At 39.4% G+C, this 25,761-nt stretch overlaps 1 protein-coding gene across 1 annotated transcript in view; it reads left to right on the top strand.

Annotated features, from left to right (window-relative positions):
• Positions 1 to 25,761, top strand: part of LOC117297664 (KICSTOR complex protein SZT2-like) — a 67,722-nt gene extending 41,961 nt beyond the window's left edge. The window contains exons 34-52 of the mRNA XM_033780811.1: positions 512 to 656; positions 1,158 to 1,248; positions 1,930 to 2,059; positions 2,296 to 2,448; positions 4,052 to 4,151; positions 4,626 to 4,723; positions 5,024 to 5,097; positions 6,205 to 6,465; positions 8,978 to 9,239; positions 10,109 to 10,288; positions 10,716 to 10,922; positions 11,630 to 11,742; positions 17,854 to 17,916; positions 19,383 to 19,427; positions 23,190 to 23,348; positions 24,081 to 24,249; positions 24,869 to 25,038; positions 25,216 to 25,405; positions 25,547 to 25,761. Coding sequence (XP_033636702.1) covers positions 512 to 656; positions 1,158 to 1,248; positions 1,930 to 2,059; positions 2,296 to 2,448; positions 4,052 to 4,151; positions 4,626 to 4,723; positions 5,024 to 5,097; positions 6,205 to 6,465; positions 8,978 to 9,239; positions 10,109 to 10,288; positions 10,716 to 10,922; positions 11,630 to 11,742; positions 17,854 to 17,916; positions 19,383 to 19,427; positions 23,190 to 23,348; positions 24,081 to 24,249; positions 24,869 to 25,038; positions 25,216 to 25,405; positions 25,547 to 25,761 — 2,825 coding nt within the window. The remainder of the gene's footprint in view (positions 1 to 511; positions 657 to 1,157; positions 1,249 to 1,929; positions 2,060 to 2,295; positions 2,449 to 4,051; positions 4,152 to 4,625; positions 4,724 to 5,023; positions 5,098 to 6,204; positions 6,466 to 8,977; positions 9,240 to 10,108; positions 10,289 to 10,715; positions 10,923 to 11,629; positions 11,743 to 17,853; positions 17,917 to 19,382; positions 19,428 to 23,189; positions 23,349 to 24,080; positions 24,250 to 24,868; positions 25,039 to 25,215; positions 25,406 to 25,546) is intronic.

Genomic DNA, 25,761 nt, shown 5'->3' with positions numbered 1-25,761 from the left:
ATCTGTCTAGACAGCTTTATGTGCTTTGCAAATTAGAAAGCAAATGCAACTCTTACTCAATGAAATCACTGGGTTTATAACTCTTATCCAATGAAATCACTGGGTTTGCAACTCTTATCCAATGAAATCACTGGGTTTGCAACTCTTATCCAATGAAATCACTGGGTTTGCAACTCTTATCCAATGAAGTCACTGGGTTTGCAACTCCTATCCAATGAAATTACTTGGTTTGCAACTTTTATCCAATGAAATCACTGGGTTTGTAAGGTCAGTGCCTTTCTTTGGGGACCAGTCTAAGAGTGAACTTAACTTGACCTGTTTCTCCATGTTTTCTTCTAAGGATATGAAGGAGGGTCGAGTGACCTGGTATTCAAATGCAAAGCAATGAAATCACTGAGTTTGCAACTCTTATCCAATGAAATCACTGGGTTTGTAAGGCCAGTGCCTTTCTTTGGGGACCAGTCTAAGAGTGATATTTAACTGGGTATACTCCTCTTTGTTTTCTTCTAAGGATATGAAGGAGGGTCGAGTGACCTGGAACCGGATGATTCCCAAGAGCTGATCAATGAGCAGACAAGACGTCGACATCTTATGCCTGATTTCTGGCTCATCTTAAGAATACATACAGACAAAGTGGAGACATTCTTCCATTCAAGGTTTGACATCAAGTATCTAACTGGTTTCCAACTTGTTAGATGATCTGCAAACTTGAAACAACCATCTTAAGATCCAGATCCTTGCATGTCATTCCCAGTTCATCTTTTGACAAATTACAGGATTGGTTGTTATAAACATGTTTTAGTTTTAATCCGAAAGCCCACTCATTTTTTTCATGCCAGTACTAATCCTCCAGAGAAATATTTCCATCTGAAAGCTCACTGATTCTAAAGTTCATACCAGTACCAATCCTACAGAGAAATATTTCCATCTGTAAGCTCACTGATTCTAAAAGTCATACCAGTACCAATCCTCCAGAGAAATGTTTCCATCTGAAAGCTCACTGATTCTAAAGTTCATACCAGTACCAATTCTACAGAGAAATGTTTCCATCTGAAATCTCACGGATCCTAAAGTTCATACCACAGTCTTAGTAGAAATCGCCCAAACAATTGTTTTTAATTCCTGATACATCATGATTTGTTTTGTTTTCTTGGCAGAGATCCGAGTGAATCTGATGGTGAGATTGGTGAGCAGCTCTATCAGCGAGTTATTGAGGCAATCAGAAGTACATGCAGAATCGTCAATCAGGTTGGTAACAAATATCCCAGTCGTGACACTTAAGGCCGAATCACACTGCAGCGATAACGAAAATGATAATGATCACGACGCAAAGAGAATGCATTCTATTGGTGAATTGCTCCACGGATAATACCCACACGCTCATTCAACCAATCGAAGGTGTGCATTGTTAACTTTCTTGTTTTCGTTCTCGATATCGAGGCCAGTGTGACTGGGCCTTTGTACAACTTGTATCTAGTATCCAGTATCCTTTAATCTTGTATAACCTCTAAACTTCTACTCTTATTTGTAATAGTTCTTTGGTTAACTGAAGCATATACTCCTGTTTGATTCTTTCGATCTTCTAATACTTGCTTGTTACATATTCCAAAGAGTAGGAATTCATGGGGTGATAAGTCAGTGTCGCATGCTAGACCCACCCTTCTGGAATGACTTACCACAACAAATTTGTGATGTTTCTAGTGTTGAAACTACATCCATATGGACTGTAAAGGGGGTAACCCTGTTTATTTTAAAATGATTAGGTTGAAAACTTACCTGCATGCACATTCGCCATTAATTTTCTATGTTACGTCACTCACTTGAAAAGTTACTTGTACAATACAGCTTTTTTTGTAATTGTTTTCTGTCTGACTTTGGTCTTTCCTTACTGTGTGAGGGTTCTCTCTAATGATTACGTTGTCTTTGCAGAGGCTATTGCTGCAAGATCTTAACAAGACGCGCTCCTGCAAGTCCATCCTCTTTGGGGAGAGTGAGGAAGACATTTGGCAAAGTGATGATCCAGTCCGCTCTAGGGTGAACAAGCCATCTCTGGATGATGGTCAGTATAGACAAAATAATTCTGACCCCAAGGCCAAATATAACCAACAAATGTTTAGCGTCCTACCTTTTTTTAACCCCTTCTCTTTTTGATAAGTGTGATGTGTTCTTTTACAGGCGATACACAACCAATGATACCTTTACGGCTTAACATCCCAACTGCTTTACGTCACATCCTGATTATGCTTCTTAAGAAGATAGTTTAACTGCTAATACATGTTCCTTGTTGTTTTTCAGATGGGAATGACGTTGACATTGCTCAGAAAGGTTACCTGTTTGCTGCGATGACCTTTGAAGCGGGCCATTTTGCCTGTGATCCTGTGTGGTATACACACTTCCCTATTCACTCTAGGCTATACACTGGACATAGAGGAAGCATGGCCTCAACAGGTATTTAGTTATATTATTATAAATCCAACAATGCAAATGCTAACAACGACATCATTGCGGTACTCGCTGCTAAATTATATTTATTTTACTTACTTATTTTATGTCTTCGGACAATACAATCTAACAAGCAGAGGCTTTCTAGGGAAGGGCAAAAGTAAAAATAATAAAAAAAACTGTCATCAAATTAGATGTGCCCTTCCTGACCTACTACTCTTTTAGATGTGCCCTTCCTGACCTACTACTCTTTTAGATGTGCCCTTCCTGACCTACTGTTCTTTTAGATGTGCCCTTCCTGACCTACTGCTCTTTTAGATGTGCCATTCCTGACCTACTACTCTTTTAGATGTGCCCTTCCTGACCTACTACTCTTTTAGATGTGCCCTTCCTGACCTACTACTCTTTTAGATGTGCCCTTCCTGACCTACTGCTCTTTTAGATGTGCCCTTCCTGACCTACTGCTCTTTTAGATGTGCCCTTCCTGACCTACTACTCTTTTAGATGTGCCCTTCCTGACCTACTACTCTTTTAGATGTGCCCTTCCTGACCTACTACTCTTTTAGATGTGCCCTTCCTGACCTACTGCTCTTTTAGATGTGCCCTTCCTGACCTACTGCTCTTTTAGATGTGCCCTTCCTGACCTACTGCTCTTTTAGATGTGCCCTTCCTGACCTACTACTCTTTTAGATGTGCCCTTCCTGACCTACTGCTCTTTTAGATGTGCCCTTCCTGACCTACTACTCTTTTAGATGTGCCCTTCCTGACCTACTGCTCTTTTAGATGTGCCCTTCCTGACCTACTGCTCTTTTAGATGTGCCCTTCCTGACCTACTGCTCTTTTAGATGTGCCCTTCCTGACCTACTACTCTTTTAGATGTGCCCTTCCTGACCTACTGCTCTTTTAGATGTGCCCTTCCTGACCTACTACTCTTTTAGATGTGCCCTTCCTGACCTACTGCTCTTTTAGATGTGCCCTTCCTGACCTACTGCTCTTTTCTCCGCAACTAGATGCTTTATTCAGATGAAGCTTTCAAATGTGGCTTTTATTGTATCTTTATTTATAATTTTGGTCACAAATCAGCATTATGTTGAGAAAAACCAATCCAAGACCAACAAAAATAATAATAATATTTATGAAACGCCTTTTTTCAAAAGTTTCAAAGCCACTGTACAAGAGCATCTACGAACAATGGTGTTGTGTATGAAAAAGCCTTGGAGCGCTATGGTTGCCAATAAAGGGTTGTTTACTCCCAAGGGAGCTGAGAAAGATTAAAGGGATGTTATTGGCCCAATAACCAGGGCACTAATGTAAAGCACATTGAGACGGCTATTGTGAAATGCGCTATATAAAAATTTAAGTAAGATTTGAAACTTTGCATGGTGGAAATACGATATGGAAAGGTTTGCGGTACCACCATGTAATGACTATCTCTAAGTGAGTTGGGGTGGTTCTGAAAAGAACCGTTGGTTAACAAATAAAAATTTGTTATTATTGTTATTATTATTATTATTATTAATTATAATAACTTGGCATAAAGGCAAATGTACAAAAGGTCATGCAGAGTGATTAATGACAACTGTTTATTGTGTGATTTTACTTCCCACAGGTATGCAGGCCTTAGTCTCAGCACTAAGTGCCTTCGCTGTTCTTAACCGTAGGAATATGTTTGTCTTTAGAGAGAAGTCCCAGGCTGTCTTCTATCTCAGGTAAAGACTTTGTATTTAATGGCACTGGACACTATTGGTAATTACTCAGAATAATGTTTAGCATAAAAACTTTCTTGGTATAACGGTATAATGAGCAATGGAGAGCTATAGTATACATGTAAAAGATTGTGAGAAATGGCTCTCTCTGCAGTAACGTAGTTTTTAAGTGAGAGGAAATTTCTCAGTCAAATAACTAAAGACTTCTGGCCAGCAGCCGATATCACGAAACTTTACGCAACTGCGAAAGTCCACTTGCGCAACGTTTATGGTTCAACTTGATTGCGCAAGTGGACTTACGCTGAAGCCTTTTGTTAGGCATCTGACAACACACCAATTTATTCAACAAGGGTATTTTTGCTGTCATTATTCTCTTGCAACTTCAATGAACAATTGAGTCCAAATTTTCACAGATTTCTTATTGTATGCACATGTTGGGTGACACAAATAGTGATTTTGTTCTTGTTTTGTTTGTAGGTTGTTTGAGAGCACTGTAGTAAGTCACTCGTCTACAGTGTCCAGAGTGAGTTCAACCACCGATACAGGACACCAACAAGAGCCTGGTTCCCAACCCAGTAAGTCAACCCAATAAATCCCCCTTTCTCAGTCATTTGGGCTTGCTCAGAACTAGGTAAACAATTTACCTGTTAAGTCTGCTGCCAGTTAGCATTCTGAAGTCTCCAATTGTTTCCATGCATTAAACACAGCTATGGAATGAGGACCACTTAAAAAAATGATAACTCCTTCAAAAGAGATTTTACTCATGGTTGTTCTCGCAAGTTTATTATTCATATTTATATTTATAGTTACTCTTAACAAACAGCAAACATTTATTGAAAATAAAGTAAGTTATTTTGGTGTTTGTTTGTCATCAGTGAGTCGAGCTCCATCCATACAGTCTCTGAACACACTGACCATGGGATCAGTGTTTGAGGATGAGGCTTCAGTGGTAAGTTTTATTTTAATAGAAGTAATAGTTTAATAGAGTTTGTTCTTCAGAGAACGCTTTCTATATTCTACTGTTCGGCAGACTTCTCAGTTCAACTGTCCTGCCTTTCAATTCAAACTTATATTTATTTCCATACTTCATGAAAACATAATACAAACAACGTTTGTTAAGGAATAACCAATAAACAAAGCTATTTAATGAGGGTGAGAAAAAAAAAATAGAGTACATGTATGAGGCATCATCTGGAAGCCGAGGCTTATGTAGGGATGCCTCGGGATAGACAATAAACGGGGACAAGAATGAACGGACTGACAAATAGAACAAAGACAGACATGAAGAAGACAACAATGATGAGAACACTAATTGCACAATAATAATACCAATAATATTAATAATAATAATACGAAATTGAGTAATAATAAAAAAAGGTTTGCTGACAACTAAGCAAAAGTAAAATGAGAGTGAGAAGGCAAACTATGTCAAATACTGGGAGAGGAGAGCTCTTTTATAAGCACGTTTAAAACGACCCTCAGATGATCGTGATCTATAACTACTACTTGGTGGAAGGTATAGAAAATTGGCTGGGACTACATGTACTACTAAAGCTTATAGGATCGTTATTAACTGCACTACGAGGTGAGTTCTTAAATTGGTCTCACAGTTTTTTGACTAGCTTGCTCTAGTCATCGTCAGGAGATACACTCATGGTGTTACCACAAACCAAATAAATATTGATACCTCAACATGCAATGCCTCAAATTATGTAGAAGTAATAATAAAAATAATATACATTTGGTTTGCAGTAACGCCATGTCTATGTCTACTTGACAGATAGTTACCGCAAACCAAATACACATTGATACCTTACCAGCAATGCCTCAAATCCCATATAATAATGAAGTAAACTTATACACTGCCTAAGTTCGCCTTAAAGATACTCAAGGCGCTTCAAAGAGATACAACTTAAGAAACTAAGGCCAAATACATTTGTAATATTTTATTGGTTTTTTTTTAATTCACTGAATTAACTCTTTTCAATTATTTTGTTTACAAAAACTACAAAAGCTTCTAGATTTGTGTGTATTTTGTTCTTCGTGTTAAACTCAGAGTCACTCTCCCGATCCAAGACGATACAGTGTCGCAGACTCTGGTATCGATACAATGTCTACCCTGTCTAGAGCAACTGGACCAGGGCGGACTGAGCACACCATCAAGCTAGAGGTTCATGGTGTAGATCCTCCTGGGCTGGAGGTCAGAGAAGACTTAGTGAAGTTACTCACCAACCGACTCGCTGAGTCTACTCTTGATGCTATTACACTCATGCTGAATAGGAATCCAATGTGTAAGCTAACACCAAGTGATGTACAGGTAGGTTACCAGGTTAGCCTGCAGGACTTGTTATCCTAGTAGGGTTCCAATCCTACTAGGCTAACCGCTGATTGCACAATGACTACAATAAGTATTGTCTTCACTGTGGTCCAGTGGTTAGACTGCAGGACTTGTTATCGTACTAGGGTTCCAATCCTACTAGGCTAACCGCTGATTGCACAATGACTACAATAAGTATTGTCTTCACTGTGGTCCAGTGGTTAGCCTGCAGGACTTGTTATCGTACTAGGGTTCCAATCCTACTAGGCTAACCGCTGATTGCACAATGACTACAATAAGTATTGTCTTCACTGTGGTCCAGTGGTTAGACTGCAGGACTTGTTATCGTACTAGGGTTCCAATCCTACTAGGCTAACCGCTGATTGCACAATGACTACAATAAGTATTGTCTTCACTGTGGTCCAGTGGTTAGACTGCAGGACTTGTTATCGTACTAGGGTTCCAATCCTACTAGGCTAACCGCTGATTGCACAATGACTACAATAAGTATTGTCTTCACTGTGGTCCAGTGGTTAGACTGCAGGACTTGTTATCGTACTAGGGTTCCAATCCTACTAGGCTAACCGCTGATTGCACAATGACTACAATAAGTATTGTCTTCACTGTGGTCCAGTGGTTAGACTGCAGGACTTGTTATCGTACTAGGGTTCCAATCCTACTAGGCTAACCGCTGATTGCACAATGACTACAATAAGTATTGTCTTCACTGTGGTCCAGTGGTTAGACTGCAGGACTTGTTATCGTACTAGGGTTCCAATCCTACTAGGCTAACCGCTGATTGCACAATGACTACAATAAGTATTGTCTTCACTGTGGTCCAGTGGTTAGACTGCAGGACTTGTTATCGTACTAGGGTTCCAATCCTACTAGGCTAACCGCTGATTGCACAATGACTACAATAAGTATTGTCTTCACTGTGGTCCAGTGGTTAGCCTGCAGGACTTGTTATCCTACTAGGGTTCCAATCCTACTAGGCTAACCGCTGATTGCACAATGACTACAATAAGTATTGTCTTCACTGTGGTCCAGTGGTTAGCCTGCAGGACTTGTTATCGTACTAGGGTTCCAATCCTACTAGGCTAACCGCTGATTGCACAATGACTACAATAAGTATTGTCTTCACTGTGGTCCAGTGGTTAGACTGCAGGACTTGTTATCGTACTAGGGTTCCAATCCTACTAGGCTAACCGCTGATTGCACAATGACTACAATAAGTATTGTCTTCACTGTGGTCCAGTGGTTAGACTGCAGGACTTGTTATCGTACTAGGGTTCCAATCCTACTAGGCTAACCGCTGATTGCACAATGACTACAATAAGTATTGTCTTCACTGTGGTCCAGTGGTTAGACTGCAGGACTTGTTATCCTAGTAGGGTTCCAATCCTACTAGGCTAACCGCTGATTGCACAATGACTACAATAAGTATTGTCTTCACTGTGGTCCAGTGGTTAGACTGCAGGACTTGTTATCGTACTAGGGTTCCAATCCTACTAGGCTAACCGCTGATTGCACAATGACTACAATAAGTATTGTCTTCACTGTGGTCCAGTGGTTAGACTGCAGGACTTGTTATCGTACTAGGGTTCCAATCCTACTAGGCTAACCGCTGATTGCACAATGACTACAATAAGTATTGTCTTCACTGTGGTCCAGTGGTTAGACTGCAGGACTTGTTATCCTAGTAGGGTTCCAATCCTACTAGGCTAACCGCTGATTGCACAATGACTACAATAAGTATTGTCTTCACTGTGGTCCAGTGGTTAGACTGCAGGACTTGTTATCCTACTAGGGTTCCAATCCTACTAGGCTAACCGCTGATTGCACAATGACTACAATAAGTATTGTCTTCACTGTGGTCCAGTGGTTAGACTGCAGGACTTGTTATCGTACTAGGGTTCCAATCCTACTAGGCTAACCGCTGATTGCACAATGACTACAATAAGTATTGTCTTCACTGTGGTCCAGTGGTTAGCCTGCAGGACTTGCAATCACAAACTTGTTGGTTTGAATCCTATCAAAGCTAACCCCTGATTTGACAATGACTAGAAGAAATATTTTGTCTAATTACCGAATCACAATTTCTTGATTTGTGCAGTTCATAATCATAGATGTTAAATCAAAGTTTGTATGACAGAGATTGGCTGTTGCCAGCTTTGCAGTTATATCCCCTTGTGGCAGTTATATCCCACCTGAGCCAAATTTCATAGAGGCGCTTAAGCTGAAAAAAAATTGCTTAAAAAGTTTCTGCTAAGCAAAAAAGAGCAGGATACCAGTGACAAATTGCACAAGTAACATGGTATTTTGGCTTACCACCTTATTGTGGTAAGCATAATTTTGTTGTGTTTGTGCTTAGCTAGATTTTGTGCTTAAGCACCTCTATGAAATTATGATATGAGCTGTCTGTTGCCAAGCAATGCTCCTATGTTTTTAGTTCATCTCGCCATCTTCTGTTTTTTGATTCCCTCTTTTTCTTGTTGTTGTCTTTCATTAGTTCATTCAGCCTCCATTGAAGCCCCCTACAGAGACTGTACACTTCAAGATTCCACAGTCAGCCATGCAACATCTCTACTCTCTAGCCTTCTATCTCGGTCAGAATCTCAGGCAGTTTCTCCACACGCCCAAGTACAGCAGCAACAGATCGGAAGATCATTTCCAAGACCGTACTGTGGCTGGTACCGAGAGAGACAAAGGGATTGAGCTCCCGGATAACGAAGTTTATCTGTACAACCGTCACCAGAGGGCAGGACGCACAGGTAAACAAGACTGAAACATTAACAAAGAAATAATTCTTTGATATTTCAAAATAAGCCTTCAAGTTTTAGTTTATTTGGGGTGGTGTTCTCGAACTATGATGGCTCTCTGTAGGGTTCTGTCCTGCAATGCTATCCATAGCTCTGCTGTCTCCAGTCCGCTGTCTTTCTTCAAAGCATCTACATGTAAGTTGGTAAATTTTGTTCTACCACGTTTCCTGCGTCCATGTTTTGGTTCCCAGTAAATGAGTTTTGATGCAGACTCCTTGCTCCTATTACAGTGCCAAGCACATTTCATTCATCGTTCTCTGATCTTATCACTCAATCTAGGCAAGTCTTCATACAGCTCTGCGTTTGTCGATCGCTGTTCCCAGTCAACATTAAAGGAACACATTGCCTTGGATCGGTCGAGTTGGTCCATGAAAAGCATTTGAAACCATTTGTTATGAAATGCATTTGGTTAGAAAGATGTTTTATAAGTAGAATATAATGATCCACACAAGTATTCCTTGAAATTGCGTTGGTTTTCTTTTACTTTGCGAAGTAACACGGTCGGCCATTTTATGGAGGCAAAAACTTGACTCCACTGAATGGCGTGCTGTAATAGTTCACGACGTATAAAGAAAACTATGCAATTTCTACGCATATTTGTGTGGATCAAATTATATTGTACTTTTAAAACATCTTTCTAACCGTATGCATTTCATAACAAACAGTTTCAAACGCTTTTCATGGATCAACTGGACCGATCCAAGGCAACGACCGTTCCAAGGCAACGACCGTTCCAAGGCAACGGACCCTTTAAGGACAGTCCTTAACAGGGGTTCTATGTTCAGTGTTCTGTGTTCAGTGTTTTCTGTTATTTCTTACAGGGATTGGTCTTGCCTGTATTTCTATGGGTTTAGTGGATGGCCGTGGTAACCCAGTCACCATACTCAGCTGCCCAAGACCTTCTCCAATGGCTCATATTAATCATCTAGACACCGGAGAGTTTGTCGCCCTCACACACACTGAGAGGTATTATGCAAATCTTGAGTCACCTAAGAAACCAGGTAAGATTCCAACCATGGTGAAGGGTTGTCCATTTCTTTCCTGCTCTTTTTACCAACAAAAATGTATATCTTCTACTAGTACTTTCTCATTTTCCTTTATAGACTTTTTACCAAAGTTTTGTTTAGTGTCTGTCTTTTCCATTCTAATCCAGATTTCCTGTTCTTTTTCCCAACACGCACCTCACATATTGCACGCACCTCACATATTGCACGCACCTCACATATGGCGACTGTGCCATGCTCACCATTTTGGTGGTCAATATTTCTATGTGTAAACGCCGCATTGCCTAAAATGCGCACTTCACTAAATAACACACAGTGACATTGCCAACCAAAAGGGAGCATCCAAAATTGTTTTAGTGATAACTTCAGGTGAATTGGGTCAATATAAAATCCAGTTATTATTATTATTTTGTAATTTCTGTAGGGCCCACAGCTCTGATTCAATTCCTCATCTGGCAACGAGGTAACGTGGATCTTCCGCACCTGACAAACCGCCTCATGAGGGCAGTACAACACTCCCTTTGTGATGTGATGATGGAGTATAGGATCCTGACCGCACCCATGGGTGTGGTCTCCCAGGATTGCATCCAAGGCCTCACCCCATTTGCATCTCCGTTTAAGGGTGTAGAGAGTAAGTTTTCCAACCAGGGCTCACAGGGCCTTGTCGCACAAGGCACTTTTTACAGGCAACTTTGAGGCAACCAACTGCAGTTCATGCTACAGGACCACTTTGGTAGCATATGAGTCATTTTCATGTCTTACAATCCCACGAATAATATGTGAAAATTCAAATGTGAATGGACTCTCTTCTTGGAGATTGCCTGAAACTGGTTGCCTGTAAATTGCCTTGTGTGACATGACCCTTAGAACCAACATTACTTTGTCCATGTATGCGCCATGTTTCTAGAACTGCTCAGCAAATAAGCAGATGTTCGTGAGCCATTCGTGAGCCATCTTTGTGAACCTCAATGGGTACCTGTGAGGGCAGAGATGGTTCTTGTGATTGATTTAGCCGAGTAGCGCAATATATGTTGCACAGGCTGTATACTCCCTAGGGAGCTGAGATGGTTTCAATATATGTTGCACAGGCTGTATACTCCCTAGGGAGCTGAGATGGTTTCAATATATGTTGCACAGGCTGTATACTCCCTAGGGAGCTGAGATGGTTTCAGGAATGAATTTAAGGCCCAGGGACCAGGGTAATGATGTTGAAGCGCTTCAAGAAGCCGTTTGGGTGTGAAAAGCGTGGTATAAAAAAGATAATTATAATTAATATTATTAAATTGGGCCCAATTCTCTTGTAACATTGGATGATTTTGATGTATTTACTTGTCACAGGGAATGGGAATAACCCAATGGACATTGTCCCTTCCAAGGGAGTCAGACAACTCTTTAGGGATTCAAGCGAAGAGAAGAGGGACAAAGACCAATCATCACCAGTCAGCATCAAGGTAATTCAGTCACATTGACCGCTAGTTGTTTATTTGTAGTTTTATCTGCTGTGAAGTTTTTAGATTCTCTTTATGTAGAGATCAAGCTGCTTAAAGATGCTGAATGTTATACTAAATGATTGCTTGGGTCATAAAATGCTCAAGTCCATCCCTTTCAATTTGCCTTGAAAATCCCAATTACCAATTGTCTTTTGTATCAATTTATGAAGCACTAGACGCAAAAAAACTGCTTAGTTTATTCATTGCTTAACATCATTTTTGATCCATTAGGAGATTTGACAGCTGTAGATAATAACGCCTAACACCTCCAGTCCAGAAGAAAGTCTGTAAGCATTCGGAAAAACAAAAGTAATATTCAATGAATTGGAAAGGAATATTCTGAAAAGCTTCTTGAAACGTGAGATGGTGGTTGCTTGTTTGATGTGTAGAGGGAGATTGTTCCGTAAAATATGGTCCAGCAAACTAAAACTACATTCAATGTATGTTTTGGTGGCAATATTTGAAAGTGTCGTGGCCGAGCGGTTAAGAACACAGAAATTCAAACTCTGGTGTTTCTATTCAGCAGAGTGTGGGTTCGAGTCCAAGTCTTGACTCTTATGTCCTTAAGCATGACACTAAACCATTGCTTCGTTCTTCGGATGGGACGTAAAGCTGTGTGTGTGTAATGCATGTAAAAGAACCCAGTGCACTAATGGAAAAGAGAATGGGTTCGCCCAGGTGTTCTTGGTTTGATTGACTGAATAATGCTCGACAGCACCTTGAAAACCATTAAGCTGTGGGTCTCATATTTCAAATAGTAGCTCCAAATACCTTGCAGGAAAAAATACTATGCGCTTTGATACGCCCCTTAGGGGTGTGATAAAGTGCTTTATAACATGTATAAGAACCAAGTATTATTATTATTAATATTTGGACTGACTTGTTTTGACCTTACTTGTTTCCTTCCTCCAACCACAGAGGTCCTTGTCTATGGGAGAAGCTCCCATGTTCTTTGCTAGCGACATTAGACATTTCATGAGACGTATGCAAAAGGTTTGCCTCCAAACTCTAACGCATCCCAAGCCTTGTACTAAAACCACATTGCTCGATCAGAGGGAATAACCAAATTTGCATTTTCTGAAGCTGATAACAAAAATTTTTTTTGATTATACATGAGTTACAACAATTATAATGAACATATGGAGAAACCAATTTTTGGGGGGTTAATCAAATTATTGGGGACAAAATTCTGTCAAGAAAATGCAATTTTAGTGAAGGGGGACTTCTGGAACTTAAGGGACATTATCAGTTACACAAGATCAAACTGCGATCAAAGAATATCTGTCATGACAGACTCTTTTTAATGATCTTAATAGATGGAAATTTGCATTAGGGATAAGGAATATACATATTGGTATTACCCAACACCACCGTATGTTAGCACTGTATACTCAGTATTTGCACGAGCTCTGTGAAAGAAATCACAGGCATATTACTCGGTGGGATTCGCAACTTTTGCAAATCCTACCAGCTAGACCTCGGATATTGCGCGGTACCTAGAGGCAGAAGATTTTAATAAAGTCAATTCAATTTTGATATAGGTCTGCTCAACTTACTGCAATTACCGAGCAAATGCAAAAGCCTGGTTTCGTTGACTAAATTCTTACAACACTCTGTAGTTGCCTGTATTGGGGGCATAAATTCTTACACCACTCTGTAGTTGTCTGTATTGGGGGCATAAATTCTTACAACACTCTGTAGTTGCCTGTATTGGGGGCATAAATTCTTACAACACTCTGTAGTTGTCTGTATTGGGGGCATAAATTCTTACAACACTCTGTAGTTGTCTGTATTGGGGGCATAAATTCTTACAACACTCTGTAGTTGCCTGTATTGGGGGCATAAATTCTTACACCACTCTGTAGTTGCCTGTATTGGGGGCATACATTCTTACAACACTCTGTAGTTGCCTGTATTGGGGGCATAAATTCTTACAACACTCTGTAGTTGCCTGTATTGGGGGCATAAATTCTTACAACACTCTGTAGTTGTCTGTATTGGGGGCATAAATTCTTACAACACTCTGTAGTTGCCTGTATTGGGGGCATAAATTCTTACAACACTCTGTAGTTGCCTGTATTGGGGGCATAAATTCTTACAACACTCTGTAGTTGTCTGTATTGGGGGCATAAATTCTTACAACACTCTGTAGTTGCCTGTATTGGGGGCATAAATTCTTACACCACTCTGTAGTTGCCTGTATTGGGGGCATAAATTCTTACACCACTCTGTAGTTGCCTGTATTGGGGGCATAAATTCTTACAACACTCTGTAGTTGTCTGTATTGGGGGCATAAATTCTTACACCACTCTGTAGTTGCCTGTATTGGGGGCATAAATTCTTACAACACTCTGTAGTTGCCTGTATTGGGGGCATAAATTCTTACAACACTCTGTAGTTGCCTGTATTGGGGGCATAAATTCTTACACCACTCTGTAGTTGTCTGTATTGGGGGCATAAATTCTTACAACACTCTGTAGTTGTCTGTATTGGGGGCATGTCAAGGAAAATTTGTTGACTTGTTTTTTTTTATCGCAGTTTGATCGTTTTACACCCGTTTCAGTCAGACAGGTCCTCCAGAGTCACGCCGAACCAAATTCTGAATTTGTTCATGAAAAGTTTGACGTCAGAAACAGTTAACAGCAACTGGACGCGCTTGAAATTGAAAGATTGACTGTTGACTTTGGAGCGTCTTGGTTTCAGAGGTCGATCTTGTCAGCCGAGCCAAAGTAAATGTTATGTTAAGTTCGCCTGTCTGAAACCAAAGTATATTTGGGTCGACCTAGAGTCACTCCTAATCTATTTGGTTTGGCATAACTCTAAAGCACTGGTCTGAAACGGGTGTTCAGTCTGCCTGACAGCATGCATCTGCTTCATTGCTACAACATTATTGAGCAAGCTCTGACACGTCTCTCGTGTTCTATCATTGGTCTACTATGATTGACAACTAGGGCCAATTATTTCAGCTCGACTTAGCCACAGAGTTATGTTCTTACAGCGCCCCATACAGAATGCCTGCCTGTCACAGTCAAACATTTGATTCTGTGCCTACTGTGCTACCATAAAATGCAGAATTCTGTGCTAACATGTATTGGGAAATCTTAGAATTCTGTGCCCACATGTACCAGTAACACATTGGATTCTGCTCTCACAACGTTTTACAAAATGTAGAATTTGCTTTCATGTCCTGGAAAAAAAACAATTCTGTGGCTCTACAATGTATGTCCCATACAATTCAGATTTCTGTGTTAAACAGTTCCATGAAATTGGCCCCAATGCACACAGTGTGAATGCAACTAATTGAAGTTTAGGTTTAAGACTTTTGCAAGAATGTGGCTCCTAACAAGGGCAGGCCTGGAATTTCATCTTTGAGAGGGCAAGGCCATTTTCATTTTGCATAGGGCACTTCCACTAGAAGATGTTAAAGTCTATGTGAATTTGGTTAAGGGGCACAAAGACTGGGGCGACCATGGATGACATCCCCCATGTTCTTCCAGGCCTACAAGGACAAGGTTTAGTAAATATGGATGCCCTTGACTTAAAGCCAAAGAGATTACATCAACAAGTTATCAAATTCCCTGCATTGCAAGGTTTTCATACACAAAGAACCAACTGTTAGCAAAGGAAGAAAGCGTCCTCAAGAGTTTGGTTGCTGTCATTTGAACAAATTTGACAAATCATCATTAACTAAACAGGGTTTAGCTGAAATAAATCAAACAATAGCAATGTCAAAGCTTGCTCAATGCTTTTCCTCAAGACGCTATGCCTCGTTTAACCATTGCGCTTTAACACTTCCACCCAAAAGTAGGTAGAGCAGACTTTGGTCAGCAGAGGGAGCCCTTCATATGTTGGCGTTATTACACAACTATCGTTTTGAATCAATTTAGTTTTAGAGTAAAGATTGGTTACAAGAGTTGGTGAAAGGCAATAAAATTGATCAGTTATTGGCTATTTACCTCTCGCCTGGTTTGATTGGCTATTTACCTCTCGCCTGGTTTGTGCTTCCTCGATTTTGACATATGGATTTGGTTTATCTTCGTACTTTTGGGTCTACTTTGTGGAGAAGGTTTTTATTAGACTTCAAAGACTGTTCTGGCATGATAAATTTACCTTAATTGAAAGTCTTGGTGTAAGAAGTTCTTTTGGTTGAGTTTTGGAAAACATGCGCAGCGCTCTCATCAACACTGCATACACGTTGCAACAATTCCACCAATAGAGGGCGTTCTGTGGAAGCCATGAGCTGGTTAATTTGTGTGGTGGTGACGGAGGTTTCCCAATACTTTCTTTGTTAATTGCGGTTGTAATTTAAAACTTATAGCATTGATGAATTACGTAATTCATTGTTTCTGTGCACTTTGTGTGTGTTATGACACACTACTTACCAAATCTCCCATTGACCCAGGTCTTTCAGGACCTGGTAGCCCCCCGATCTACATTTTAAATCTATGCGTCAGTAGAGAGCATAAACTAACATAGCTATGTGCTGCACTACATCGCATTAATAATAGGAAATCCCCCTATCTTAAACAAGAAAGCAACTAATCCAAAGAGGCAGAAAACACTTTGACAACATCAAACTCAATCAATGATTTGGAAGAAAATACAATTGTTTACTATTTTAGGATGCTGGAGTCCCTCATGCCTCTCAGATGCACCACTGCATCCATCAGATTTCTCCGTAACCCTTGGAAAAACAAAAATCCACCAAATTAATTGAAAGTGTCAATCAGAACTTTCAAATATCAACAGCAAGATCCATTAAGAAAGAATGACAGAATAATTGATGGTGACACCCCAAAACCACCTTAACACTGTCTGTGGTGTAACACTGTCTGTGGTGTAGTGTATTGAGAAAGCCACGATAAAACCACCTTAACACTGTCTGTGGTGTAACACTGTCTGTGGTGTAGTGTATTGAGAAAGCCAAGATAAAACCACCTTAACACTGTCTGTGGTGTAGCGTATTGAGAAAGCCAAGATAAAACCACCTTAACACTGTCTGTGGTGTAGTGTATTGAGAAAGCCAAGATAAAACCACCTTAACACTGTCTGTGGTGTAGTGTATTGAGAAAGCCAAGATAAAACCACCTTAACACTGTCTGTGGTGTAGTGTATTGAGAAAGCCAAGATAAAACCACCTTAACACTGTCTGTGGTGTAACACTGTCTGTGGTGTAACACTGTCTGTGGTGTAACACTGTCTGTGGTGTAGTGTATTGAGAAAGCCAAGATCTTCATGAAACTTGTAAGCTGAAACCAATACTCTGCTTACTTCTTGGAATTATAATTTTGTATGTAAGCTAAATTTCCTGCAAGCTTTGCTTATTATACCAGCGAATTAAGTTTGTTTCTATCTATGCCTGTGCTTCTTGCAAGCATCTTGTGCTTTTCGCAAGCATCTTGTTTGGCTTTGTTTTCCTTTTTTGTAAAAGTATTTTTCAAAGAATGATTTAAAACCCAAATACTTCAAGTGCAAACAAAAATCTGATTTTTATTTTTTATTTTTGGGGTGATGTTGTGATTGGGGATTTTTTTTTCTCAAATTGTTCACTCAAATTGTTTTTGTTTTTTTACCCTTCAAAATTTCACATACAACAAACCTTACATACACTGGGGTAAAACAGGATTTCAATTTTTTTTTTTAAGATCAAGTTCTTGCATGAAATGACGAATAAAATTAAACAGAAGGAAAAGAGATGTGGCGGACACAATGCGACAACACTATAAGGTTTGGGTAAATTTGTCTGTATACACCCAAACCAAACAGTACACTCCTATCACGTCCGCCATACCTCACAAAGGCTTATGATATGTTTTTAATGTCTAGCTCCAATTATTTTGAGAATGTTACCTGTTTTCATATTTGCATCTGCATTATAAAGAGAACTTGACACTGCACTATACAATTTCTCACTCCATAGAGTACATGTACCTTACTCTTTGCTCACTCATTGCACTTGGTTCAATTTTGATATGGACAAACATTTTATTTTATTTTATTTGATCAATAGAGTTTTTTTTTTTTTTTTTTTTTTTGTCTTTTGTCTGTTGCTTTTTTTATTCTGCACTTTAGCACTATCCAAAGTCAGCTAATATTCCGCCAGTGCATTCCTCATCGTCCCAAAGCCAAGGAAAGGTAAAGAAGAAACTGCTCACCCCCTTAAAGAGCTTTTGCTGCCATCTTTTGTTGTAAAAGCTTTGCAGTGTTTTTATGTGTGCAAGGCCCAAATTTCATATGCTTAGAATGAAATTTCTTCCTTGATAAAAACAGGATTACCAAACAAATTTCCACCTGATTTTCAGGATTAGCAAACAACAGCTGAATGCTAGTAACAAGCAATATATCTTGTTTTTATCAAGGAAGAAATTTCATGCTAAGCAAATTTTTGAAATTGGGCCCTGATCTTTACCAATGTTTTGAAAGTTTTTTCCCCCTCAGTACGTGGTGCAAGAGCTGTATATGGAGAGAGTTGTGACATGGAGGGACCTGTTTTCTTTGGTCACATGGTTGCTGGACGCCATTTACGTTCCAAGTGCAGCACAACCATAGAAATAGAACCCGAAAATGCCGAGCACTACATTAGGTGTGTGATTTCAATGTGAGACCACTTTTATCAATGCGCGTAGCTATTTGTTTTACCGTATAGTAGGCGTCATGAATATTGACTAATGAAAACACGGAGAAATGATCTATGTGCGCTCATGTGATGATCATTTTACCATACACGCATGTCACGTGGTGCGATAAGCCGCTCCCACAGATGACACACTGGTTGGTCGAGGTCAGCGTTCTCCAGGTTCTATTTCTATGAGCACAACTCAACGTTCAGTCTGGCACCATGTGTGCAAAAAAAATGGCTTCTAATTGCAAGTTGTTCCAAATCTCTCCATACCCATCTCTGCGTGGCACACTACAAGATAAACACAAAGCAACTATACCTAGTAACGTTGAGGGTACAACCATGTGTAAAATCTCTTTTGGGAGGAGTTTCGGCTCTGAAAAGTGCTGTTGTACAGTCGCAACATTTTGAGCATTATACTCTGATCTCCCTTCTCAATGTTTGGAGCAGTTTACTCTGATCTCCCTTCTCAATGTTTGGAGCAGTTTACTCTGATCTCCCTTCTCAATGTTTGGAGCAGTTTACTCTGATCTCCCTTCTCAATGTTTGGAGCAGTTTACTCTGATACTGCTCCAAACGTCAAGACCACACAACGGTTCTTCTCAGAGCCAATACTCTTCCAAATAAGAGATTTTACACATGGTTGTTCCTGCAAGTATTTTTTAGTTTCTTTAACTATAATAAACAAGCAAACTCACAGACAAATACTGGAGATTTCCTTTTAAACAAAAGATCACAGGAAATCTAAAATTATGTTCCAGAGATTTTTAATAGCACTGTTCTTTTCTTTTCAAGCACATTAAAACGAAATAGACAATTAGCATTTTTGTTTTTCCTAAAATGAAACATTCCACTTCTGAAATTTCTCTTCAACTTGTAATTCTTGTTGTATATTTTGTGTTAGTTTATGTTTCCTGCTTTGCTTTCAGTTGAATTGATTATAAACCATTTTTCGTTTGCCACATTTTGTTACTTCTTTCAGTCCTCTGGCTCATTTTCTCCACCTGCTTTGACGAAATGGCTCAAGGTATTAAGAAAAGGCATGCTTCGTCTTTTGCATGCCTCAGCTCACTGTGCCCCTAACCATTGTCCACCCTTAATCTTTATAAAGTCACCTTTGTACTAATTGCACCAGTTTCAATTCAGTTTGTTCAGCACTTTTAGTAACTGAGTGTTTTGTAGGATACTAACTCTTTGATATAATTCTTTATAAGCATCGTTTGAAAAGAGTGTTGCATTTCTTTGAGTTGAATTTTAAGGAGTCTGTAGGAAATGGTGCGATATTAGCTAAGAAGAATTCATTAATAATTTACTGACTTCATAAACTTCTCACCTTTCCTAAAGACAACATGGGTAGATGGGTAGATTTATTGATTTAGTTTTGTTTTACTTGGGTTTGTTCCAGGTTCATAACATGGTCATCTTGGATATAATCACGTTAGTTGTGCACGATGGAAACAAATCATCAATATAAACTTGCACCAACCACAACAACATCCGCTACATGCGTGTACAAAAGACGCACTCTTTCACAATCTGTTGCCTGTTATGCAACATGTCCTATGCTAAAAGATAACACCGGCGTGGTTTAGTGTTAAACCACCCTCGCTGGCTGATTTAACTCACTCAGCATGTTCAGGTTCAACTCGACTCGGTTTTAAGTATAAAGAGCGCTCAGACAAATAAAGTTCAACCGGAATGTAGGCCTACTGCATTAATTTCAATAGTTTTACTTGAAACATGATGTCATCAACCATATAAAGAAAAATCTAGACAACATAGGGCTAGCAAGCTGAGCTGTAGAGGTTAATGCAGAGGTCAGTGGCTCAAATCCCACTCTAGTCAATTTGTCTTTGTTCAACCCCAAATCATCATCCATAAGCAGAAGCAATGTGCTAACAAAAGCTATTTCATTCATGTAATCGTTCCACCAAACACTATAACATTGTCCCATCGAACCTCTCCCTAAAGCATTCCCAGCATCTTGGCCCCCTATCACCGACCTCATTTACACGTGTTGCAATCACCATGGTATTAACAACCCATCAGCATGAACTTTTTCTTTCAGGAACTTGCTCTTTTTGATTACTTATTATCGGCAAGAAACCAGACTATCATTAAATCCCATGTGTATTTAAACCTGTTATCCTCAGCGTGTGTCACCAGGTCCCACTCCAGAAAGCCCCTTTACAGCTTTCTTCTCCTATTGGTCCTCTCACCACCAGGTAACCTTTGACCTTTAGTAACCTCTGACCTTCAACATTTGAGTCAATTTCACCAAAGCATGTTGGGACGTAGGGATTTCTTTTTCCCATTGTACCTTTCACCATTGATTACAAACTGACAAATCTGTCATAATTAATTTAGTTTATACATGACCAATGTAGAAAAGAATTAGCTGTGCTGAACCAGTTAAGCGATAAAGTCTGCCATTTTTTTGACGGCAGCAAATTTGAAAGTGTGGAGAGTTATGTTGTTTCACTGGAGTATAGATTTCGTTCAACGAATAGGCATATATTTACCTACAAATAGACTTGTTTAATTCCTATAGTAGGTATACTCATTCAAACCAGGGACCTATAACAAAAGAGGACAATAGGGTCCAGGGTTTGGGAAAGGTCCACAGTTGGAAAACGTGTACAAAACCAATGGGGGCTGTTGCAAAAAAGGGACACAAAAGAGGGACAATAGGAGGTCCACGGTTGCAAGCGTATACAAGCTTGTAAAAGTGTATAAGAGTGTAAATGCAAACACCTGACATAGAACTTAAGTTTCCTGTTCATTTATGTAGAATTAATAACTATTGAAAAAACCTTGCAGAACTTTTATTCCTTGATCTGTTTCATAAAATGATGTCGAAAGATAAAATTGTAGTCACTCAGATGCAAAATGAAACTTGTCCATGTTTATCCTAGCAACAACAAGGTATTGGACTGCCTTGTATTTTTGGCTTGATTGTGTTGTTTTGGACATAAACAAAAGGGAAAGAGTCTAAAGTTTGGAAGGTGTAGGGAAAGTTTGCAAGATTGATACCTTATACCTCAAAATTTTATTTCAAAACTAGCAAGAGATTCGGTGAGAGTCTGGCTACGCACATCTGCACTCATATTTGCTACAGCATGTAAAGCGACAACCGCTTCGTACATTTTAAAGATTTTTCTATCAACCGTCGATGTGATATTTCTCACATAAAATTTGTTTAAACTGTCTTGACAAAAAAGATTTCTCCATACTATATAGACTATTAATCCTTGTATACTCATCAAGCTTGTCAACAACGCTGTTTTATTTATGCTCTTTACTTTCATCATCAGTGAATAATCATTATTAATATTTCTTTCAAACCAAAAAGGAATCTGCTCATTTTTCTTGACTAATTTCCCCCATCTCCCCCCCATTCCTTTACCGTCATCTTTTTAAAACTGTTAAACAACTTCTTCTAACTTTCCTCCCCAATTATTTTTCCTTTTTGTTCTATTTGTTATGGCATATCAAATGGATTTCATGTTCCATTTGGTTTTGATTTTACCCCAAAACAATCTATCAAAATGTTCTTCCATAGTTTGTTCAATCTCCAAACAGATACATGAAACTCACAAGAAGTATGGAAGAACCTTTGTTAACAAAACAAGTGACCTTGTACATTCCAGGACCTTTCTAGGAGGCAAAATACTGTAACTTCACTGGTCTCTGGGAAACTATATTTTGTTTCATAATTTCTACACAAATTCGAGAGTTATTTAAATAACAGCTGAGCAGGTTGTTATATGTGCAGCTTTTCTTCAAATCTTATAAGGAGCCCAGGCTCTGTTGCTCTTTTATTAATAATTTTATGTCACAGGTTACATGGTCTAAACAAGATGTGAAAATGAGTTATTTTAAAGTCTGCGTTTTACTTCACTATGAATCTAATTGTAAAGAATCACAATTTGCATAAATTACTGGGGTGTGAACATAACGACTAACTAGGCCTTTAAATCAAAGGTTCTCGACTGTTAGGAATATGCTTTTAACATCAATTTATCTCGGTGCTCCAGTTTTAACCACGCCTTTAATGCCCCCATCCTTAATAACCCATGGTATCTACACCATGCCAAGTCAACACCACGCCAAACTCCGACACCCATTCCTCATACCAACTGCATGTGCGTGTCTCATTGCCAGGTAGATTTTGTTTTTAAGAGAATTGTCTTGCTATATACATGTAGTCTACGAACGCGGAGTATATTTTCAGATTTTCTTAGATTTCTCAGTTCTGAAAAGAGCTGTCCTGCTTTTTAACTACCGTTTCGGAAGGTAGAAAATCTGCCGGGACCACTTTACTTCTACCTGGCAAGTAGACACACACATGATGTTACCGCAAACCAAATATATATTGATACCTCACCATGCAATATATATTGATACCTCACCATGCAATATATATTGATACCTTACCATGCAATATATATTGATACCTCACCATGCAATATATATTGATACCTTACCATGCAATATATATTGATTCCTTACCATGCAATATATATTGATACCTTACCATGCAATATATATTGATACCTTACCATGCAATATATATTGATACCTCACCATGCAATATATATTGATACCTTACCATGCAATATATATTGATACCTTACCATGCAATATATATTGATACAGTACCTTACCATGCAATATATATTGATACCTCACCATGCAATATATATTGATACCTCACCATGCAACATATATTGATACCTTACCATGCAATGCCTCAAATCCCATGTACATCTTTTCATCTTCACTCCAGCGTTCTCATTCTGTCTCATCGTCGGGAGCAAACACTATTGAGAGTTCCTCCCGCATCCGCAAACAGCTGAGTCTGGAACAGAAGGAGGATCGGGGTTGCTCATCGGGATCTCAACCTTCCACCCCGGTCAAGAGTAAAAATAAAGACCCGAGTCCAAGGGTTTGTAGAGTCTTCATTTCAAACTCAATTTATGAGGTTTAATTATGGCCCTTCCACCCCGGTCAAGAGTAAAAATAAAGACCCGAGTCCAAGGGTTTGTAGAGTCTTCATTTCAAACTCGATTTATCTGGTTTTAATTATTGCCCCTCCACCCCGGGGAAGAGTCCAAGGGTTTGTATTTCTTTTTTTACTATCACTGACTTAAAGGTAAAGATCTGTGACATGGGGACTTTATTGTCCTTTCTGGATGAATGCTACCTCAATATCCACATAAGTCTGCGTAGTTTCACTCTCATATCATAAAGCTTTGTAGTTGCTGCCATCTCAAAGTAATGCATTGGTTAATTGGATATTGTGCCTTCTATGAGACTATGTGCACAGCACCACTCTCATGAGACAAAATGATAACATGGGGAGGTTGAAATTCCTGAAAGCAATGGGTCCCTTAACTGCTGCCAAAGCCATAGCTGAAGCCCAAGCCTACTTCAGGGCCTAATTTCATAAAGCTGCTTAAGCACAACAAAATAGCTAAGCACAACAAAATAGCTAAGCACAACAAAATTATGCAAACCACAATATGTTTACCAAATAAATTACCATACAATTTGTGACTGGTGGTATCCTGCTCATTTCTGTTTCTCAGACATTTGTTAAGCAATATTTTCTGCTTGATGAGCTCTATGCAATTGTGCCGTGGCCCTGTTTTAATGATTTGACTTTGCTGCTTAGCAGAGGAAGGATAGCAGTCACATGCCAGGTTGGCAGGCCCAGGAGTTAGAGAGACGACAAGATGAAGCTATGAGAGAGAGGCAGCGAGAGGCTGAAGAGGGAAAGATTGGCGTCTTACATCACTTCTTTCAAGATGTTGCCCACACCTGGATGGACTTTGAACACAGCCTGGGTAAATCAGAAATTTCAGTCTTTTATCTGATTTCAGACTTGTAAAAGTCAGCTTAGGGTTAAATATAAGCCATTATTTTGCCCACCATTTAAAAAAAATCCTGCTCTTTGATCTACTTCTATAGTGCTGCACTGTTTCTAAAGGCTCAGTGAAATCAAAACCCCAAAAGGTGGAGATGCCATCATTTCAATATACCTTGTAAAAATTGGATCCTAGTTTCAAACTTTTTGTCGGCAAATACTCTTATCCCTAAAATGCATAAATCAGCTACACCTGTATTTCTTTTGCAGATGTATTGTAATTGGGCCATAAGGTTCAAGAGCGTATTATTTGAGTTAAGTCATTAAGTCACCAGAGTGTGGGTTCGTGACACTTGTGTCCTTGAGCAAGAAACTTCTCTTAAATGGGTACCTGCGAGGGTAGAGGTTGATAGTGTGTATAAAAAAAGCCATTAGAGCGCTACGGTTGCTCGGGCAGTATACTCCCTAGGGAGCTGAGAAACATTAAAGGGATGTTTATTGGCCCAATGACCAGGGCACTATCTTTAAAAGCGCATTGATACGGTTATTGTGGAATGTGTTATATGACATATTGTTATTGTTATAACTTGTTATTACAGATGTGTCAACCGTCCAGAAACTGACGGAAGAGCTTACAAGTCGTTTTTCTCTTGATGCCGTAATTAATGAATTCCTGACCAAGTTGACGACTATTTGCTCTGACCTGACCACAAAAGTCTACAAGAAAGAGGGAGATGCTTACCAATTGTGGAGCAGTGTAGATCCCAAGGTAAATTAAAGATGCCACAACGCGGAAAGGAGGACATTGTTTGTGATGTTTCTTTTCAATGTTAGTGTATCCTAAAGTTATTATACAGGTAGAGCTGACAAAAACTTAAGTCAACATAGTCACTTAGCAGTTTATATTACAATAATCACCCATTTTCTTCCCCCTCCATTTCTCTAGGAGAGTAAATCACAAGAGAAACTTCAGCAAGACAAGACAGCCACAAGCAAAAATAGACCAGGCAGGCTGTTACCAGGCAAATCAGAGAATTACATCTTGATTGGTCGTAACATCCACCAATGGCGTTATAGCTTAGATTGCCCTGCACCAAAAGATCTGGTAGATGGGCCATCAATGGTCAACCCATCAAGTAAATATAATCTTTTTATCTCACAGTCTTTCGATTCAGTTCAAACTCTCATACTTCCATTCTCATCATTCAATATTCTGATGTAAAAATGTTTTAATATTTTCAGATTTTATAATAACTGATTTGTAATTTCAATTGCAGCTCATAAAAGTTATCAACGCTTCAAACCCCTTGACGTGAACAGCTATGGGTCATCAGAGAAATACAGCGACAGGGATGTGAGCCCCCTGACCAGCTTGATAGGAAGGTCACAGGGGCTTCATCTAGTACCCAGACAGCGACTGTTCCTTATGCAGATCATTGACAAGAAGGTAAGATTGTCCATGCCCTCCCCTCCCCACCACCTTGAGATTTAG

Source organism: Asterias rubens, chromosome 12, assembly GCF_902459465.1.
Source record: "Asterias rubens chromosome 12, eAstRub1.3, whole genome shotgun sequence".
Lineage (NCBI taxonomy): Eukaryota > Metazoa > Echinodermata > Asteroidea > Forcipulatida > Asteriidae > Asterias > Asterias rubens.
Note: the sequence above shows the minus strand (reverse complement) of the source record. Positions and strands in the feature narration are given on the sequence as shown.